This window comes from Vombatus ursinus, unplaced genomic scaffold (genome assembly GCF_900497805.2).
Source record: "Vombatus ursinus unplaced genomic scaffold, bare-nosed wombat genome assembly UNPS02009132.1, whole genome shotgun sequence".
Taxonomy (NCBI): Eukaryota; Metazoa; Chordata; class Mammalia; order Diprotodontia; family Vombatidae; genus Vombatus; species Vombatus ursinus.
The window spans coordinates 1,286,085-1,309,196 of record NW_020948910.1 but is presented as its reverse complement, the minus strand read 5'-3'; the positions used below and the strand labels follow the sequence as shown (position 1 = coordinate 1,309,196).

General features: G+C 38.0%; 1 protein-coding gene across 2 annotated transcripts in view; it reads left to right on the top strand.

The window, feature by feature from the left end:
• The window catches only part of GRM1 (glutamate metabotropic receptor 1), a 415,558-nt gene that overhangs the window by 363,337 nt on the left and 29,109 nt on the right, over positions 1 to 23,112 (top strand). For both annotated transcript variants that reach the window (XM_027850717.1, XM_027850718.1), the window contains exons 6-7: positions 12,066 to 12,192; positions 19,603 to 20,533. In XM_027850717.1, the coding sequence (XP_027706518.1) occupies positions 12,066 to 12,192; positions 19,603 to 20,533 (1,058 nt within the window). The remainder of the gene's footprint in view (positions 1 to 12,065; positions 12,193 to 19,602; positions 20,534 to 23,112) is intronic.

The window sequence follows — 23,112 nt, the reverse complement described above, 5'->3', positions numbered from 1 at the left end:
GCAAAAACTCTATCTCATACTATTTAAAACAAGATTGAGTTGAGATGATGAAAAATATAGATTGGGGGAGGTACTTTGAAGCGACAGGAGTATGGATTAGATGACCTAATAGGTCATTTCCATCACTAATTTTCTGTGATTCATCTCTTAATGCAGCCAAGTCATGACATAAATGTCATCCAGCCCAGCTGTTGGTGTAGCAGCAATTGTGTGGGAGTCTGTCTTTATCCCAACCCCCATCCAGAATTGCCAAGCCAACCTCATGAACCATACAGCCACTGTGTAGGTGGGAACCCCTGCTGAGCTGTGCTCCAGGTAGCCTTGCCACCCTGTGCCAGTCTCTTGTTGCAGTGGCAAGGACAGTGTCTGTGTCACCAAAGCACAGTGGAGGGCATAGAACCTTTTGTCTATGATAGCAATGGAGAAAGGGCTACTCCAGCGTGCTTAACCTCCCTAGTTCTATCTCATTTTAAAAGAGGAAAAGAATATACATCTGACTAGCCGCGTCTCGTCTTTATAGCTTCTGACACCATCTGGGTAGTCTACCAGGCTGGCTCACGTACTACATTCTATCCCCTCAGAAGGGATGTCTAAGTCTTGCTCCCTGGAAATCCCTTGAGCAGCCCCACAGTCCTGGGGTATATAGAACTGTCACCAGAGTCCATCCATGTGGCCATGTGTCTCTCCATGGCTGTCCTCTGAAAAAAAGGGATCCTCTGTGGCCAGCAATACCCTGGTAGGTAGTAATGAAATACCAAGCTGATTATACCTGTTGCCATAGAATACGGAGAACACAATCCCAGGTGCTGCTTTTTCCAAGCCTGAAGACCAGAGAGGGTTTGTCACAGGGACGCTTTCAATTGTATTAAGTGTACAATGCCATGTCTGTGAAATAGTTTATGGATCACCAAAGAGCAGTTTTCTAGGTATTAAAAGTGAGAGGGGGGGAAAAAAGGCAGGAAAAAATATCCCCTTCCTCCTGAGATTTAGGAGCTCCCTTTAGTAATTCCTTCCTTCCAGGAATGCCTTCCTCCTGGCAGGCTATGAATGGATAGCCATGTGTCCTTTGTACAATGGTTCACACATTACTGAAGAGAAACAGGGTCACTTGTCGCTAGACCAGAGACCAGGTTGTCTATGGAACTTTGCTCCTGGTGCCTGGCAAGATGAATGCCTAGAAAGCATTGCTCTGCACTATTGTGGTATGTAGATAGAGTGCCAGGACTGTAGTCAGGAAGACTTCCCTTCTTGAGTTCAAACCTGACCTCAGACACTTACTAGCTGTGTGATCAGTTGCTCTGTTTGCCTCAATTTCCTCATCTGTAAAATAAGCTGGAGAAAGAAATGGCAAACCACTCCAGTATCTTTGACAAGAAAACCCCAAATGGGGTCATGAAGAGTCAGACATGGTTGAAAAACAACGGAACAGCAAGAATAACATGTAGTGTTTACCATAAATGCAGCCTGGGGCAGGGAAGGTACTGTTTTAAAAGTATTGTGCCATTCGGTGGGAAAAGATTTGTCCCTGAAGGGGAAAAAAATGTTTATCTGTTTGTCCCCTATAAACTCTCCAGGCGGTGTGGAAATAAAAGAAATTCAAATTCTGTTTACCAAATAGCTGCACTTATATTCAAATACAACTAATTTGCCACCTACCAAGCCCAGGTGATATAAAAGGAAATCTCAGCAGCCCCTCCAAAATATAGACAGAGTCAATTTACAGGAGAATTTGGGAGATAATTTCAGGGTTAATAAATTCCTTTATTAACAATGAAAGGCTTTTCATTCTGAATGCAACTTAAAATGCTTTTTAGAAACATGCCTGCTTCTCTAATGAATATAACATATAAAAAACATTGTTGAGGACAAATTCTTATAAAACCTAGTTCAACAAATGTTTATTAAGTCCTGTTTATTATTTGGGCTCAGAGTACTGCACCTGGCCAGGAAGACTTGAGTTCAAATCCAGCCTCAGATACCTCCTAGCTATATGACCCTGGGCAAGTTATTTAACCTCTGTTTGCCTCAGTTTACTCATTAGATAAAATGAGGGTAATAAAATCACCTACCTTCCAGGTAGTGTGAGGATAAAATGAGATTGCATTATCTTAGCATAGCATCTGGCACATGATAGACGCTTAATAAATGAATGTTTCCATCTCTCCTTCCTTGTAAAAATGCACAAAAGCACAAAATAGGAAATAGTCAAATTCAGAGTACAAATAGTATCCAGTTTGGCTAGTATGTAGAATTTCTCAAGAACAGCTGGGAAGATGGGTTGTGGAAAGTCTTAGATACCAAACTAAAGAGTTTGTGTCTATCCCACAGACAATAGGGAGCCAGTGATGATTTCTGAGCAGCAGGATTAAATGATCAGACCTATGACTTGAGTTTAGTTATCTTAACATTAGTGATTTACAAAATGTCTTCTATATAGTCCTGCCACAATAAGAGGGCAGCCCAATGCAATTCAGTCACTCATTGTTATGTGTACATTGCTACATAGTCTTCAATACATTTTTTTCCCATTAAATAAGCCTGTTAAGCAATTTCTGGCAGGTAGGTGGCACAGTGGATAGAGAGCAGGGCCTGGAGTCAGAAAGACGTGATTCAAATTCGGCCTCAGACACTTACTAGCTGTGTGGCCCTAGGCAAGTCACTTAACCCTGTTTGCCTCAGTTTCTTCATCTGTAAAATGAGCTGGAGAAGGAAATAAACCACTACAGAATCTTTCCCATGAAAACCTCAAATGGGGTCACAAGGAGTTGGATGTGACTAAAATGACTGAAAAAGCAATTTCTAAGTATAGCTATACTATCCCTAAAAAGATTCCAGTTACAACCAAATTTCCTTACAGACTTCCACTATAAACTAACAAGTATGAGTAGTTAACAAAAAAGTAATATGTTGGGGGGCAGAGCCAAGATGGTGGAGTGAAAGCAGTGACTTGCTTGAGCTCTCACCCAAAACCCTCCAAATACCTATAAAAATGACTCTAAACCAAATTCTAGAGCAGCAGAACCCACAAAAAGACAAAGTGAAATAAATTTCCAGCCCAAGATAACCTAGATGGTTGATCAGAAAAGTATATCGCACCAGGCGGGGAGAGGAGCGCAATTTGGCATGGGCGCACAGGCCACAGGGAACCTGGAGCAGTCCTCAGAGGACTGAATCACAGGCAGCTGTGGTGGTTTCCAGACTTCTTAACCCATGAACACCAAGGACAGCTTAGAAGGTCAGTGGGAGAAGTCTGTTTCTGCGGTGGTGAGAGAGAAGCACGGTGGGGTTCCAACCCCATTCCCCAGGGCAGCAGCTGCCTCCTGAGCTTCCAGCCCACAGACTGAGGGGGAATTGAGTGGCTGATCAGAAGGGGATTGCAGGAATCTCTCTGCTGGTGCAGGATTCTCTTGCTTTGCCTGTGCTTGGATCTGGGTCACAGTTCTGGGTGGCGGTCCTGGGGCAAGGAGGAATGCTAGCAGGGGAACTTGTAGTGGTGGTAGAGAGAAAATCCTCCTTACAGTTCCAAGACAGAAGAGAGTGCTTGTGGTCACTCACAGACCAGAGTATAGGCCAGGAAAGGCCTTGATCATAGCACCTTGGAAGAACTGAAAATTTACAGGTCCCTAGAAGTATCTCTGAAAACAGCTGTGCAAAACCCCTGAAGCTTGGGACAGGACATTCTCCACACTGGAAACGGACCCCTACTTTAACAAAGGTATAATTCATAATAATAATATATTATAATATATATAATATATAATATAATAATAATAATTTGTAATTCAAATAATTGGCCGGAATCATGAGCAAGCAGTGCAGAAAGAGTCAGACTATATTATCTTACTTTGGTGACAAAGAAGATCAAAACACTCAACCAGAAGAAGACAACAAAGCCAAAGCTCCTGCATCCAAAGCCTCCAAGAAAAATATGAATTGGTCCCAGGCCATGGAGGAGCTCAAAAAGGATTTTGAGAAGCAAGTAAGAGAAGTAGAGGAGAAACTGAGAGTGATGCTAAAGGAGACCCAAAAAAATACTGAAGAAAATAAAACCTTAAAAAATAGCCTAACCCAAATGGCAAAAGAGGTCAAAAAAGCCAATGAGGAGAAGAATGCCCTAAAAAGCAAAATTGGCCAAATGGAAAAGGAAGTCCAAAGCATACTGAAGAAAATACTTCCTTAAAAATTAGAATGGAGCAATTGGAAGCTAGTGACAATTTGAGAAATCAAGAAATCAATTAGTGTAACACTAATCCAAAAGAATGAAAAAATAGAAGAGAATGTGAAAAACAACTGACCTGGAAAATAGATCCAGGAGAGAGAACTTAAAAATTATTGGACTATCTGAAAGCCATGATCAAAAAAAGAGCCTAGACATCATCTTTCAAGAAATTATCGAAGTAAAACTGCCCTGATATTTTAGAACCAGAGGGCAAAATAGAAATTGAAAGAATCCACCGGTCACCTCTTGAAAGAGATCCCCAAAGGAAAATTCCTAGGAATATTGTAGCCAAATTCCAGAATTCCCAGGTCAAGGAGAAAATATTGCAGGCAGCCAGAAAGAAACAATTCAAGTATTGTGGAAACACAATCAGGATAACACAAGATTTAGCAGCTTCTACATTAAGGGCCCAGAGGGCATGGAGTATGATATTCCGGAGGGCAAAGGAGATAGGACTACAACCAAGAATCACCTAGCCAGCAAAACTGAGTATAATCTTCAGGGTAAAAAATGGTCATTCAGTGAAATAGGGGACTTTCAAGCATTCCTATGGAAAAGACCAGAGCTGAATAGAAAATTTGACTTTCAAATACAAGACTCAAGTGAAACATGGAAGAGGTAAACAGGAAAGAGAAATCATAAGAGACTAATTAAGGTTGAACTGTTTACATTCCTTCAGGGAAAGATGATATTTGTATCTCATGAGTCCTTTGTCAGTATTAGGGTAGTGGGAGGAAAAAAAAATTACATATATGTAATAGATAGATAGAGGGCACAGGGTAAATTAAAGATGAAGGGATGATATCTGGAAAATAAAATTAAGGGGTGAGAGAGGATTATACTGGGAGAAGTAGAATGAGGTAAACTATCTCACATGATACAAACAAGAAAAGACTTTTACAGTGGAGGGGAAATGGGGGAAGGTGAGAGAAAATGAGTGAATCTTATTCTCATAGGATTTGGCTTAAGGAGGGAATAACATATGCAATGAGGTATGGAAATCTATCTTACCCTACAGGAAAATAAGAGGGGAAGGGGACAAGAGAGCAGGAGGTTGATAGAGGGGAGGGCAGATTGGGGGAGGGGATAATCAAAAGCAAACACTTCTGAGGAGGGACAGGGTCAAAAAAGAGAATAGAATAAATGGGGGATAGGAGAGGATGAAGGGAAATATACTTAGTTTTTCACAACAGGACTACTATGGAAGTGCTTTGCATGACTACACATCTATAACCTGTATCAAGATGCTGACCTTTACAATGAGGGTGGGTGGGGAGGGAGGAAGGAAGGAAATTTGTAACCCAAAGTTTTAAAAACACATGTTAAAAAGAAAAAAAATTTTAAAATGTAATATGTTATGACTGTTCAACCTATTAACCAATGAAAGAAAATGTTTTGGTCTCAAGATCTTCAGTTCATTTTATCCCTAAATAAATGGAATTTACCTCTTCAGCATGACCATGCCAGTCATATCAATATTTTGTTTTCACATATTTCAGCAGTTTATCATGCAAACCACATTGAATTCAACTTAACAAACATCTGTTAAGCCCTTGCTATGTTTCAGGGACCATGGGAAGTGCTCAGGATATGACAAAAAAGAAATAGTCCTTTCCATTTGGAGGCAGAATACTAGGGTTCAAACCTAGTCATTGCCATTTATCACCTGTGGGACCTTGAGCAAGTTATTTAGCATCTCTGTGACTCAGTTTCCTTAACTGCAAATTGAGAGGGCTAAATGAACATTAAGATTCTATCCAGCTCTGTGTAGACGATCCTATGAACATATATACTACTAAGCAAATATGAAGTAATTTGAGAAGGGAAGGAACATCAATGGGGTGGGGGGAGGTGTCTGGAATGACTTTTTATAGGAAATGTCATCTTATCTTAGCCTTGGATGAATCTAAGTATTCTAGAGGCTGAGAGAGAGAGAAAGTGTATTATCGACATTTATATATGTGTGTGTATGTGTATGCATGTATATATGTATTTACATGTGTATATACATATATATACAGAGAGAGAGAAAGTACATTATAGGTACAGATGAAAGGACAAGTTTAGGGAATGGCTAGTAAGCCAATTTGACTAGAGTAGAGTGCATGATGAAGAGGAGGCATATGAAATGTCATTTAGACTGTTAATGGGATTTAAATCCTACAGACAAAAGGGAACCATTGCAAATTGCTAAACAGTGACAAGGGGAAAGGTGGCATTGGAAGATTATTTTGAAAGCTCTATGGAGGATGGATAGTCAAGGAGAGAAACTGAAAGCAGGGAAACTCATGGGGAGACTAATGATACTCTACTGAGAGGTAATAAGGGCTCAAATGACAGTGATAACCCTCTGAGTGGAAAGTAATGAACATAAGCATGTGATATGAAGATAGAATCACCAAGACTTGACAGTGGGTGGATATGGAGGGTGAGAAGGACTGAGGAATCATGGATGACTCCAAATTTGCAAGGAAATATCTTCAGTAGAAAGACAGAAGTTTAGAAAGAGGGTGGGTTTTTGTTTGTTTACTTGTTCATTTGTTTTTGCAGGGGTGGGAGGTGGTAGATAATAAGTTCTTAATCCAATCAAAAGTTGTTGTTTTTTTTTTCCTTGAGTTATATCTAAAAGAATCTTCCCTGCCTTTTCTTTTTCCTGCCGAGTTCTATGATTTATGCTCACATATATATGTGTGTGTATGTATATGCATATGTATATACATACACGTATATACATATATGTACATATACACATAAATGTATGCATATATGCCAAATTTTATTTTTATATATATGTATTTTTTTTGGGTGCTGATCATTTCTCATATGCCACTAGATAGTGCAGTGTTAATATTTGTTCAGGCCATCCTGAAAAGTCTTGTAGGAGTAGGTAGTGAGACCTTCAGACCCAGAAGCTTCTCCTCTCTTCAAGAATTTAATCATGCTGCTCCCTTCTTGAACTGTGTCTGCTGTTAAATCATGTTTCTTCATCCTTTAATATATACTTTAGCATAAGTTACATATATGTGTGTGTGTTTGTGTATATGTAAGCATATACATGTACATATACATACATATATACATGTCTTTAATACATATTTCAACCACATTCTTTCCTCTTCTCCAGTACCTTATCTTTCTCTTGAAACAATTCCATCCAAAATTCCATTTTCCACAGTTAATCTTGTGGCACTATTTCAGCTCCTCCATTTTCATCCTAGAAATTCACTCTCCTCTTCTCTTTCTGCACACCTCAATTCACCCACAAGCAATGTCTTTATTCTTCCATGATTTATTCTCTTCCCCATCCATGTAGACATCTGTTACTGGATTTTTGAATTTTGTTATTTCTGAATTCTTGCTTTTTCCTATCTAAACATGTCATTAAAAACTTCTCTAGGTAGAAATATTTATCTTACTCTCTAATTGGTTTTACTCCTTCCATTGAAAGCTTTCTTTATTCCATTTTGCAGTTATTAGATTTATATATATGTGACTGTGTTTGTATGTGTGTATATATGTGTGTATGTGTGTGTGTATGTGTGTGTACACACACATATAAATATATTTCCCACCACCATCTGGCAACATGTAAGGGAAACATCTTTTTTTTCCCATTGGTCATTTCTCTTACTACATTTTTCATTTATTTCTGTTTGATAGGAATTTGTTCTTTCTTTATATTTCTCAGCTTTTGAAAAATTAATTTGGCTCTTTACATAGAATGATCAGAAAAGCCTAAACCCAATCTTTCCATTTTAAATCTATCTTCTTTCTTGGCCTAAAGTTTATGATTTATATGGCTCTACTTTCATATTTTTATAATATTTCAGAATATAAGCAAGTATGTCTGAATAAGCATTCTTAAAAAATGTATTCTTAATGATTCTAAAACACAGAATCAAATAATTTGAGTGTTTGTTTCAACCCATACGTGAAAGGAATCCCCACTATGATGTACCCCTAAAATGATAATCTGACCTGGTCTCGAAGACCACCAAAGGTGTGGGTTGGGGGTGGAAGTGAGAACCCACCACCTCTCAGGAGAGCCCAGTCCACTCTTAGACAGCTCCAATTCCAAGGAATGGTTTCCTGACATTAAACCTAAATTGCCTCTTTGCATCACTCCTAGTTTTGCCCTCTTGGCTAAACAGAATAAAATCTAATCCTTTCTACACATGAAAAACCCATCAAATACATAAAGGTAGCTATTGTATCCCTCTTGACTCTTGACTTTTCCCTCCTACAAGAGAAATATTCTCCATTCTTTCAACCACTCCTCATATGACATGGAATAAAACCTTTGGTGATGCTGGTCACCCTCCCCTGGATACTCTCCAGCTCATCAGCATTCTTCCTAAGTTGTGGCACCCAGAACTGAACACAACACTCTGGAATGGGAGCTGATCAAAGCAAGGACCCTCTTCTCTTATTCCTGGAAGCAGTGCTTCTCTTAATAGTCCAAGATCGCATTAGTTTTCTTATCTGCCAGATCACTCTGCTAACTTGTATTGAGCTTACAGTATACTGAAATTCTCAAATGCTATCTAACCATGCCTTACCCATTTTCTTTTTGTCAAGTTGATTTTCTTGTGCCCAACTGTAGGATTTTATATTTATCCTTATTGAATTTTATCTTAGTTTATTCATCCCAATATTCTAGCCTGTCACTATTCTTTTGGATCCTGACTGTCATCCAATATGATGGCTCTCACTCATAGCTTGGTGTCATCTGAAAACTTGAAGAGTATGCCATCTATGCCTTTATCTAAGTCTCTCTATCTTTATCTATAAAGATGTTAAATAGCACAGGGCCAAAGACAAATTCCTGGGAGGTTCCACCAAAGGACCCCCACCATACTAACATCAAACCATTAACAACTATTCTTTGAGTGGAGTCATCCAACCAATTGTGAATTTACCTAACTGTATTATCATCAAATCCCTCTCTCTCCATCTTCCCCACAAGAAGAATGTAAGACATTCATCAAAAAGCCTTGCTAAAACCTGGGTAAACTATGTTGTTGTTCAGTCATGTCTGACTCTTTATGACCCCATTTGGGGTTTTCTTAGCAAAGATACTAAAGTGGTTTTCATTTCCTTCTCCTGTTCATTTTACAGATGAGGAAACTGAGGCAAACAAGATTAAGTGACTTGCCTAGGGGTCACACAGCTAATGAGTGTCTGAGTCTGCATTTGAACTCAGGAAAAGGAGTCTTACTGATTCCAAGCCCAGTACTCTTATCTACTGCACCACCTAGATGCCCTGGGTAAACTATAGTCTCATTATTCTGATCATCTAATAGTTTAACATTCCTGTTTTTAAAAAAAATGAAATTGACTGGTCTAGCATGACTCATTCTTTTTTTAATAATTTATGTTTTTGAGGCAATCAGGGTTAGGTGACTTGCCTAGCGTCACACAGCTAGTAAATGTCAAGTGTCTGAGGCCAGATTTGAACTCAGGTCCTCCTGACTCCAGAGCTGGTGCTCTGTGTACTGCACTACCTAGATGCCCCTGCCATGACCCATTCTTGATGAAGTCTTACTGGCTCTTTGTAATCACCACTTCCCTTTCTTGATATTCATCAACTATCTCTTTAATCATCTAGTATATAATTTTTCCAGATTCAAAGTCAAGCTCACTGGCTTTTAGTTTGGAAGTGTCACTCTCTTCTATTTAAAAAAAATGGTAATTAGGGGCAGCTAGGTGGCACATTGGATAGCACTGGCCCTAAAGTCAGGAGTACCTGAGTTCAAATTCAGCCTCAGATACTTGACACTTAATAGCTGTGTGACCCTGGGTAAGTCGCTTAACCCCATTGCCTAGCTAAAAAAAAAAGAAAAAAAGAAAAGAAAAATGCTAATCAGCCCTTCTCCAAATCATATGGTATCTCTTCCATTTTCAATGAGCTTTCAAATATCACAGATATTAGTTCTGCAATCACATTGGCCAATTCTCTCAGGTCCCAAGGATCTAGTTCATCTGGGCTAGGTAACATGAATTCATCCAAGGGTAACTAGGTGCTCTCCTATTAATGCTTCACTTATCTTGGTATCGACTCCCTATTAACAATTTTTGTTCTGTCATTTCTAGGACAAAAGTCATACTATTTGGCAGAGAAAAAAAAACGGAAACAAATTAAGAAGAAGCAGATCTGCTTTCTCTGTTTTCATCATCTTCTCAACCCCAAGCAAGGATTCTCTCCCCTCTATGATCCTCCTCTTCCATTTTAGCTTTTTTAAAAAAAAGAAACCCTATTATTGCCTTTAGCTTCCCTCATTAGCCTCAGCTCATTGGGAACTTTAGCATTCTTGACACTATTGTTATAGGACTATAATGAACTCATATTCATCCTTTCTTACCTGGCCTTGTTTCCATTTCCTATACATTTTTAAAAAGTAATTTGGTTGATCAGTTCCCTGTACATTCACAGGAGTCTTTTCATGTAAGTCCTATTTTTCTTCCTAGCACTGGTACAAAGTAGGAACTTAACAAATATTTGTTGACTGATTCCTCATTGAAATTGTTTCCCTTTGTTTTCAGAATGCCATTCTTGAGCTTTTCCCATCCCTTCTGGACTGACTTACTCTCCAACATTTTCGTAAATGAAATCTTACCTACATTTCCTCTGAACCCACTGAAATCTGCTTTCTCAAAATCTACAATGCATATCAGGCTATGCTTGGATTTTCTCTTTCTCTGTTATAATGTCTAAAAATAAATTATCGCTTTTTTTGTTTTAGAATTTCTATAATTTCCACCTAGCAATCAACTCTTCTCTGTTAGTAATAATGAGATCCAAAGTGGAGTTATACTTTGTTGGTTTTCCCCTTTGTGAAGGATAAAATGTTCTTGAAGGCAAATCAAGAAATCAAAAAGGCAAATCCAAGTGTGTTAAGTTGAGTGACTGGGGAAGACTGAATTAATATGGTGACTATTTAGTTGAGGGTAAAGTAGTCATTCTGGGAGGTCACTTAACCTTCTGAGCCTTAGTTCCCTCATCTGTAAAAATAAAGAGAATGGACCAGATGGTCCCTAATGTCCCTTCCAGCTTTCTATTTATTAGCCTATGGTTTTAGGTAACAAGTGATGAAGCTACATGCACACACACACACACACACACACACACATTATTGGGAAGCTGAAGAGAGACAATGAACTGAGAGTAATATACTACATAGGATAAGTATAATGCTGAGGAGTTTAGAGTTTATTGCAAATGTGATAGGGGAGCACTGAAATTTCTTGACCAGGGAAGTGAGGTAATCTTAGCAGTTATGTGGAGGAAAAATTTGGGGAGATAGAAAGATTTCAGGCAGATTATACAGATGAAGGCTCTTGTTACCATCCAGGAGTGAGTTAATGAAAGTACAATACCAGGAAGGGGTGGTGATGGCAAAAGGAAAGTAATATAAAGGAAGGATCATTATATAGGAAGAATTAGACATACTTGGTGACTAGTTATAGCTGTGAGGAAGGGGTAGTCAAATAAGAATTTTATTTCTAAGGCCCCATTGTTCTTTCAACTGTATCTCATTACCATCATTCTCTCTGTGAGTAAAGTTCTTGTAAGTTCTCTAGGTTTAGGCAAAAAAACATTCAGACAATTATTAGAAATACACAATAACATAAGGGATCCTTCATATTAGCTTCATATCTATATCACAACTGATTGTGAATCTAGCATGTGTCCCAAACCCGTATCTTCTGAAGTTCACCCATTATGTGAAATGTTCTTCAAATAAGCTTCTGGTTCACCTGAAACTAATAAGAGCCAGAGTGAAAGCGTTGGCATTACAAAAAGTGAAATGGCTAGCTTTCTGAAAGAAAAATCTGGGTATTCTAGGTCATCCGGAAAGGAGAGGTGAGCTGCTGTTGGATCTGCACAGCATGCAAGGAGAATGAGTATGTGCAAGATGAATTCACCTGCAAAGCATGTGACCTTGGATGGTGGCCAAACAGAGACCTCACTGGTAGGACCTTTCTCATTTATATGAACTGTCTCCCCTCAAAGTGTTCTGATGTTGTTTTCCCCTGCTATCCTAGGAATTATGCTGACCCCTTTCTCACACATTTACAAAGGATACATTCTTTTTAATAAGTTTTTCCATGTTTGTTTATATTGTTTACTCCATTCAAACACCTGAGTGCATATTTCATAGTATAGTATAATTGTGGCATAATAATACCAAAACTAGTGGAGTCTTGTACAAGAATGCTACCGTTATTTTTTTTTAAGTTTAAGCTGATAATACTGTATAGTGTTGAAAAACGTAGAAGGAGGGAAGGAAAGAAGGACCCAATTTGACCCAAAATAAAGTGAATCACTTTTAAATGTTTCACAATGAGATTTTCGAGTACTTGTATGTCATTGGTATTTCTAAATATTAATAAATATTAAATATAAATACATTTAAATAATAAATATAAATAAATAAGTATTACTTAAGTACCAAAGAACTCATTGCTTGGCCCTGGAGAAGAGTAGAGAAAACATATTTCCTTTCCCTTCTTTGCAGAGGTGGAGTACTATGGGTATAGGATATTGCCTCTGCTGTCAAATATGATTGATGTGTTGATTGGTTTTGCTAAATGTTTTCTCTTTCTTTTAAAAAAATTGTTACAAGGGATGGCTCCCTGGGTAGGAGAGGTGGGAGAAAAACATTCAGAAATTATGGTAGTACAATGACAAAAGATAAAATTAAGATGCAAGGTTGAAACATTGAAGTTAGGTCATTTATTTAAGAAATAGAGCAAATAGTACATAATATACATTTTTCAGTTGCATGTATAATATTCTTATTCTATTCTACTCATTATATGAAAATGCTCCTTTTATTTGGTGTTTTTTAAGTTCAGAATAAAAGGGGAAAAAAGCAACACAACATATTGTAGAATTGAAAAGCCAGATCTTAGAAAAAGACACCTCAAAGATCCCTTTGCCCATATGGCAACCGAACAGGTAAACTCCCCTACAAACTATATTGCCCCGTCAGCAAATCGAATGTGTTATTCTCCTACCAAACTCATTCTTGTGCAGTTTCTGATTGATTAATGTTCATTAGAAGGAAAATAACTATGGCTTTGCTACTAAATGTAATAAGAACATGATATTTGATCCTTCTATGCTTATAAACACATGGTAAGTGAACATTATTCTGTTTTTCCAAGGACATCAGCTATTCTAACTTTTTTTTAAGAGTAAAAATGAAGTCTAATAGGATAAGAATATGTGTCAGTATATGTCTTGGATTGTGACTTAAATTTGCAAATTGAGAATAAGAGGCTCTTAGAGCATATACCCAGAAGATTTCACAATTCTTATGTTTTGGGTTTTTCCAGACAACGCATATGTAGAATATAAGATTCTGTAGCGTCTGTGGTTCATTGATTCCCAACAGGGGGAGTATAAAAGGGGGGAAAATTTAAGCATTAGGACAAAATGAAACTTTAAAGTCTTTCCTCAATTGCCCACATGTATATAGACAAATTAAAAAAAAAAAAAGGTTCCATGTTGGATGTGACCACACAGGTAAATTTTGTTTTCAGCAGTCTGCTGAATATCAATATCAAATAAGGCATAGAATGGAGAAATATACTGACAGAGGAACTCACTGGTGTCTTGGAGGCTGTCCTGTGCAAAATCTAAACAGAAGAACATTTCACTATTAGTGTTTGAGACCTTGCCTTTCTTTGTGTCCCTAGCACTTAGCACAGTGCCTGGCATACGTTACTGTTCTTCAGTCGTTTTTCAGCTGTTTCCTACTCTTTGTGACCCCATTCAGGGTTTTACTTAGTAAAGATCCTGGAGTGGCTTGCCATTTCCTTCTCCAGCTCATTTTACAGATGAGGAAACTGAGGCAAACAGGGTTAAGTGACTTGCCCAGGGTCACACAGCTAGTAAGTATCTGAGGCCAGATTTAAACTCAGGAAGATGAGCCTCTCTGACTCCAGGCCAGGCATTACATCCACTTTGCCACCTAGTTACCCCCACCCCACACTAGGTGCTTAATAAATGTTTTTTGATTTGTTTCCAGATGTTCTTCTTTGTAGAATACTCTGTGCTGTATTGAATGAAACCTTAGAACACTACAGGGATTCCTCAATGAGATACACAGTCACTCATTTAGAATAGAAAAACAAAATAGATGTAAATATTGTTCAGATCATGACATCAGAGGGTGTACATACATGCACTCACACACACATATACACACATACCCTCCCTCTCCCCTTTCCTAGGCACACATATTCTAAGACAAGCATTGCATATAGGCAATGAACTGAGCCCCAGAACCGAATAATAAGAGATTAATAATAAAACATTTACGACTACTCTAAAACTTCACTGTCCTAGAAAAGCCTATGTTTTTGCTATATGGCCATGAATCATAGAATGCTACAATCTCAGAAGAATCAAAATTACAAGTGACCCAAAGGACAACAGAAAGATGCATTGAAACCATTCTGCAGTTGATAAATGGTCAAAGGATATGAATTGGCAGTCCAGAGAAAATCAAAGCTATTAATTGGCACATGAAAAATGTTTTAGGGGGCAGCTAGGTGGCGCAGTGGATAGAGCACTGGCCCTGAAGGCAGGAGGACCTGCACTCAGATTTGACCTCAGACCAAACTCTTGACACTTACCAGTTGTGTGACCTAGCTGGGCAAGTCACTTAACCCCAATTGCCTAAAAAACAAAAACAAACAAAAAATGTTTTAAATCACTAATAAGTGGAGAAATGCAAATTAAACAGCTCTGAGGTACCACTCATATCCATCAGATTGGCTAAGATTGAAAAAAAGAAAAATCACAAATGCTTGTGGGGATGTGAGAAAATGGGCACACTGATGCACTATTAGTGGAACTGTGAAATAATCCAATCATTTTGGAAAACAATTTGGAACTATGTTCAAAAGGCTATTAAACTGTACATACCCTTTGACCTAGTAATACTGCTACTGGGGTTGTACACTTAGGAGATCAAAGAAAGAGGAAAAGGACCCCTAAAATATTTATAGCTTCTCTTTTTTGTGGTGGCAAAGAATTAGAAACCGAGGGGATGCCCATCAACTGGGTTATGACTGAACAAATTGTGGTATATTCTTGTGATGGAATGCTATTATGCTACAAGAAATGATGAAGAAAAAAACAGAGAAGACTTAAATGAATTGATTCAAAGTGAAGTAAGCAGAACCAGGAAAATAATCAACATAAAACCAGTCATATTATAAAAGTAATAAACTTGGAAAGACTTACTTAATATCCCTGATCAACACAATGACCCACCACTATTCCACATGACTCATGATAAAACGTGTCATCTACTTCCAGATAGAGAACTGATAGACTCAGAGTACATACTGAAGCATATTTTTTACTTTATTTTTCTTGCTTTTGGGGGAACATGGCAAATGCAGAAATTTGTTTTGCATGAATACACACATTTGAAATAGATTTTGTTTTTCTTGCCTTCTTATTGGGTGGGGGAAGGAGTAGGGGGAGAGAGAGAATTTGGTACTAGAAAAAGAATTTAAAAAGTCTTTGTTTTAAAAAAGAAAAGAAGAAAATTCATTGAGTAGGCTGCTACATATTTCTAATAAGAACTCACATACAAAAAAGTGGCTTAAAAGATATTACAAAGGACATGCATAACAAGAGACGAATGTGGCATGGCCATATAGCTGTAGTGAGTGATAACAGATAGCTTGAATGATGCCCTGGCTATTCATGAAATGTATGTATGTATATATGTATGTATGTATGTATGTATGTATATGTGTATATCTACATATATACACACACATGTTCATATGTGTATATGTTTTTAAACAAAGAAAAGCCTTCAGCATGGTAGGTGAGTCCTCTAGAGAGAATCTATGGAAAGTCAACAGTAAGAATCACACAGAAAAAGGTATAGATAACTGAGTTGCAATTTATACTAAAGGAAGGATATTCATACTCATGAGATCATGGGTTCATCAAAATCCTGAAGGAAATCTCTAGTCTGGGTTTCTACCAGAATTTGAATGAATTATTAATAAGTCACTCTATTTAAAATTTTAAATTAATTTGCAAAATGGGAAATTCACAGGTACAAAAAAACCACCAGGGAATATTTAAAATACTAAATAGTTTGCTTTGCCATATGTTTGCCAGATATTAATTAATAAATCAATCAATAAGCATTTATTAAGTACCTACTATGTGCCAGACACCTGCTAGGAGCTAGGAATAAAAAAAAATAGAACAATCCTAGGCCTCTTGCATTCCATGAAGAAACTTTCTTTTTCAGATTGAGCTCAAATTGAATTTTAGTGGAGAAAAAAGTTACCAGGGTTTTTTTTATGGTGTATTAGCTTATGTTATAATAAACTTTTCCAATCATTTGATAACACAATTGTATTCACATGCCTAAAGAATAAAAATTGTTTTTTAAATGAATTCATAAACTACTTTGGAACATTTTGTATTTTGACTATGAAGATAATTGTTATATGTCTAATTATAATGATTTTTGAAGCTGTTAATGAAATAAGATTCTCAGACATTTTTCTTTATGTGAGAACTACATATTTTAATTCAGCCTTTAATATCACACTTTATTTCTTGCAAAGAGCTTTACAATCATTTTCATGTTCCATATAAAGACATGTGATACATAAACATGAGTCTGTTCTGCAATGAAATGGTGCTAGAATTTAGATTAAATATTCATAGGAATTCAACTGAATGCAATCCAATACTACTCACTTCTTAAAATAGGTCACACACCATAAGGGAACTTCTCAAAACGACAAACTCCATCAGAAAGATTCTCAAGAAGAAAAAAAATCTTAAAAATTCTCTGGATCTGACATATTTTCTCAAGCACAAACTATGCCTGGACCCATTTCAGTAGCTATTCACTTATGCAGGATAAGGCCTGCAACAGGTTTATGTATAAATAAATAAATATTTGTTATATAGAAATATCATATAAATATATCTTATTAATATTAGACATTATATAAATATGTAATTAATATACCTATATGTGGATGCATACATATATTATTATAAATATATATTTATTAGAGAGAGAGAATTTGAGAGAGTGTCATAGAGACTCTCCCTATTTGTGTGCGTGTGTCTGTCTGTCTGTTTCCTAGCTTCATATTATTATTGGCCCAGGCTTTTGCCTTGGAGTTATCCTTGACTTTTTCTTCTCCCTCAACTCTCATATTCAATCAGTTTCAAGACTTCCCAATTCTGCCTTCTGCACATCTCTAGCATTTGTCCTTTTCTCTCCACTCATATGTCCACTGTCCCACTTCAGACCCTCTTCAACTCCATCCTGGACTATTGTTATTAGTCTCCTAATTGGTCTTCCTTCTTCTAGTCTCTCCCCTCTACAATCTTTCCTCTGCATCACTGACAAAATCATCCTCTTAAAAGTTTATCCATATGATTCCCCTACTCAAAAACTTCTAATGGTTTTCAATTACCTTTACTATAAAGTTCAAACTTCTTGAACTTTCATTTATAGATGGCACAGTGGATAGAGTGCCAAGGGCCAGGAATCATGAGCACCTAAGTTCAAATCCAGTCTCAGACTGTGTGACCCTGAGCAAGTCACTTAACCCCATTTGCCTCAGTTATCTAGGCTGTAAAATAAGCTTGTGATACAAATGGCAAACCACTCCAGTATCTTTGCCAAGATAACCTCAAATGGGATTAAGGAGAGCTGTACATGACCGAAACGACTCAACAACAGCAAAAAATATGCCTCCAGCCTACCTTTCCAGACTTATTTCACTTTATTCTATTTCACATATTCTAGTTTCCAAACAAATTGAACACTAGCAGTTTCCCAAAAGGAATATTCTATCTCTCACCACCATACATTTATAGATACTGTGCCCCATGCCTGGGATGTACTCCTTCCTCATCTCTGTCTCTCTAAATCCTTGTATTTCTTCAAGGCTTAGCCCAAATGTCAGCTCCTCTCTGAGACTTTTCCTGATGCCCACAATTATCAGTTTTGTTTTACTTCCCAAATTACCTTTTAGCTACTCATCCGTATGTATGTTTTAACTTCTCAGTGGAATGTAAGCTCCCAGCGGTCAGGGATAAATACTGAGCATGTTTTCTTTGGCAAAGGGAACTCCCAGATGGGGAAACTCCCTCTTCCAATGAAGGTCTCATCCCTGTACCATTGTTGCAGAGAGTTTCCTAGGGCACTGAGAGGTTACATCACTTACTCTAAAGTCACATGGCTAGCATGTGCCTGAATTTCAGTTTAAAGTAGACATTTGCCATAGAACTTTGCCACTGTCTTGGAGAAACTGGATTTCTAGTTTCATTGCATACCCCAAGGGCACAGCCGAGTTCAGGACTTGAACTCAGAAACACTTGGATTCAAAACTTGCCTCAGATACTTACTAGCACTGTGACCTGGGCAAATCGTTTAACCTCTGTCTACTTATTTCCTCATCTGTAAAATGGGGATAATAATAGTAGCTATGTCCCAGAATTGTTGTGAGGAACAAATGAGCTAACATATGTAAAATGCTTTGCAAACCTTAAAGCACTACATAAATACTAGTTGTTGTTATTCCTCTAATTTCTCTGCTTTTCCAATACTTTTCCATAGCCCACCATGGAACCAAGCCTAAGATCCCTCTAGGTACCCTAAACCTAAGATCCCTCTAAGATCCCTCAGTAGTGGAAGCAAAAGATAGACATAAGTTTTTGTATTTAAAAGAAAAAGTAGTATTTTTCTTCATCATCGTCAACATCATTATCACTGATAATTCTTCATTGGATGAAAATTACTTAGGGCCATTTTTTTTTTTTACAAAACAATGTAGAATCACTCTAAACAGTGAAACCAATTTATGATTAGTTGATGATAGGGGAAAGAACAAAGTGTTCTTCTATTAGTTATGGTAAGCTTTTGTTTTAAATCATTTCAGGGGATGTGATTTGAAAGGAGGGGAAAACAGTCTATCAGAATTTATTTAATAATCGGTATTATAAAAATGTATCAAAGTAATATAAAATCAAGAATGATGATGAAATATCCATGTTTGGAAAGTTGATTTTCTTCCTCATTGGTTCCTATTAGCCTTTGATTCTTTTTTCTTCTCTTCCTTTCTTCCTTTACTTCCTCCTTCCTTTCCTTTCTTCCCTTTCTTCCCTCCTTCCTTCCCTTCCTTCCTTTCCTCCTTCCTTCCCTCCTTCTTCCTTCCTTCTTTCCTTCCCTTCTTTCCTTCCTTCCTTTCCTTTCTTCCTTCCCTTCCTTCCTTCCTTTTCTCCTTCCTTCCCTCCCTCTTCCTTCTTCCTTCCTTCCTTCCTTCCTTTCCTTCGTCCTTCCTCCCCCTCTTCCTTTTACAAACAGGCTGTGAACCCATCACTGTTCGCTATCTTCAATGGAGCAACATAGAGTCTATTGTAGCTGTGGTGTTCTCTTGCCTGGGCATTCTGGTCACCTTGTTTGTCACCCTCATCTTTGTTCTATACCGGGACACTCCAGTGGTCAAATCTTCCAGTCGAGAGCTTTGTTATATAATCCTAGCTGGCATTTTCCTTGGCTACGTGTGCCCCTTCACCCTCATCGCCAAGCCCACCGTCACATCATGCTACCTCCAGCGCCTCCTGGTTGGACTCTCTTCTGCCATGTGCTACTCTGCTTTGGTGACCAAAACCAACCGTATCGCACGAATCCTGGCTGGGAGCAAGAAGAAAATATGCACGAGGAAGCCCCGATTCATGAGCGCCTGGGCTCAAGTGATCATTGCCTCCATCCTGATTAGTGTGCAGCTAACATTGGTGGTTACCCTGATTGTCATGGAGCCCCCCATGCCTATCCTGTCTTACCCCAGCATCAAGGAAGTCTACTTGATCTGCAACACCAGCAACCTGGGTGTGGTGGCCCCCGTGGGCTACAATGGACTCCTCATCATGAGCTGCACCTACTATGCCTTCAAGACCCGAAATGTGCCCGCCAACTTCAATGAGGCCAAGTACATTGCTTTCACCATGTACACCACATGCATCATCTGGCTGGCTTTCGTTCCCATCTACTTTGGGAGCAACTACAAGATTATCACTACCTGCTTCGCCGTGAGCCTCAGTGTGACAGTAGCACTGGGATGCATGTTCACACCCAAAATGTACATCATCATTGCTAAGCCTGAGAGGAACGTCCGCAGTGCCTTCACCACCTCGGATGTAGTACGCATGCACGTCGGGGATGGCAAGCTGCCCTGCCGTTCCAATACTTTCCTCAGCATTTTCCGGAGAAAGAAGCCAGGGGCAGGGAATGCAAAGTGAGTTATTTGACCTAGGGGTCTCTCTCTCTCTCTCTCTCTCTCTCTCTCTCTCTCTCTCTCTCTCTCTCTCTCTCTCTCTCTTTCTCTCACCCCCCTCCTTATTTTTTTTCACTATTGCCTCCTACCTTTTTTTTCTGACCCTATCTCCCTTCTCCTCTGCTATTTTTACCTTCCTCATTTTCTCAACTTCTTCTACCAGATTTAAGATTCATTTTCTTTCTATTCCTATGAAAAATAAGGAACATAAAAGTTAGCAGCTGAGTATCTCTAGAATCCCTTTATTCTTGGCCAGCAGTTATGGCTGGAACTCTATTGGTGGCTTATATCCTATCCCTTACAGATACACTTAATCTCTCTCTGTACCTCGGATTCATCACCTGTTAAAGGAGCTAAATTCCGAGGTCCCTTCCAGCTTTAAATCAATAATGCTATAATGCTTTATATAGTGTTCTACATTTAGTGAGAATTCAATAAGTTTTGTGGAACATGGATATGGTGGGACCTCAGGTCACAGTAGTCTGGATGTGAAATCATAACTGGTAGCTCTTGTTTCTTGTCCAGGCCAACTTTCAGGGTATGTGAATTTTGTCAGTCTGGAACCTTGAGCAGTTATACTATTGCCAGTCTCAGCAGAAAGTGTATGAAAATAAACTAAGCAGAAAATAAAGGAGATACTTCATATTTCAGCAGCCATAACATTACTCCAAGTGACTTAACTTTTGGGACCAGTATTAATTATTTAATGGAGTCCTCTTGAGCAACTATCTGATCACTGTTCAATTTTATTATTTTCACAGAGAAAAATTTGTATTTAAAGATACCCCTGTGTTAGTGAATTAGCTATGTCATTAGCAATGTAATAATAATAAATCATATATGCCACCTTAAGGTTTGTAAAACACTTTGCAGACATCTTATTTTTATCTTCATAACAACCCTTTTGGTAGGTGATATTATTATCCTCATGTTACAGATGAAGAAACTGAGGCAGACATAGATTAAAGGATCTGTCTGGGATTACACAGTTAGTAAGGATCTGGGGAAGGATTTGAACTGAGGTCTTCCTGACACCAGGTCTAGCTCTTTATCCATCTATACCATCTAGTTCCCTAGGTTAAAACTGCAGAAAAAAGAAGAAACACAAAATGTGAGGTCTCTATCTTGGGACTCCATAAGAACATTGATGCCTTGATCCTTTCTCTCTTCTTATCGGCACCAAACAGTTTGTTTAATGTGCCCTTCCATGACCCTGATTTCTGCTTTCATTTTCTTTTGCTCAAGGACATATGCTCAAATTTATATTTTTCATCTCTAGGTTACACCCACAATAAAGTCAAAGTTCTTATGACTTCTATAGATTTTAGAATGAAATTCACACTTTAATTTATAACATGAATTTGAAAATTGTAGAAGAAAATTATTTTCCTTACTCTTGTATTTAATTTCACTTTTTAAGGGAAAAGAGTTTTCAGTAATATCCTGCAGCTGGCACAGTACCCTGCACATACTAGTTCTTTTTAACTCAGTTAAGTACATTAGGTTTGTCCAAGACTTTATAAGCTTTTCAAATCATTTCCACACACAGCTGTTCATTTGGGCTTCCCAATACCCAATACTGAGGAGGGAGGCAGGTCATGATTTTTATCCACATTTTATAGATGAGGAAAACAGGCTAATAAAGTAAATGGTAGTTCTAATAATTGCATGCTAAGCATTCCTGGGAGTCAAAACAATCTAGTGTTTGCAGGGCTAGATGTTAAAAAGAAATGGTTGAAAATTCCTCTTCTGACCTATACTAGATATGTGATCATGGGTAAGTCTTTTAATCACTTGGTGCCCAAGTTAATTATCTTAAGACTTTACCGTATAGATGAGTTATTAGTCATTAATGAGGGAGTTTCTATTTTAAGAGTCCCTTAACTGGGAAAAATTCACAGGTCTGAAAGCTTCTTCCCCATTCCCTTAAAAAGATAACTATGCTAAGATTTAAACAAGTACAGAACTTCCCCCATCCTCCAGTGTTTTAAAAATGTGCTCAGAAACCAGAATACCTATTCTTATATAATAAGAATTTCAGTACTTATTAAACTGTAGATGGATTTTCAATCTTTTTCCAAAAGATGGAGGCACATTTCTATCAACATGAAATTACTACTATCCCCACCTACCCTCTAGTGAAACTACTAATGAGGCTTGGGAGAATATGTAGTAAGGGAAAGACCCTGTTGACCTTGATTCTAGTCTTGCACAGGGAAAAGCCATGAGAGTGGGTAGAATAAGTGGGAGGCCACCAGTTTCCCCCATTCCTCAGGAATTAGAACAAGAACAAAGGACTAACAGATTTTAAAAACAGAATTTGAACTCTACCTGAAGATTTATACCCAAATAGTGAAATTGGCAGGTAGATCTTTCAGGGTCTTGATAGACTGGCAATGCCCCCAAATAATTTGTAGTCAATTTAATTGGTTGCATAAGCACACCAGGCCAACACTGTGGATGCCTATGGTTTGTCATGGTTTGCATGACTGATTAAATCCCCAGCCATGAACCAACTTCCAGGTGGTTAGCTCTTGGCA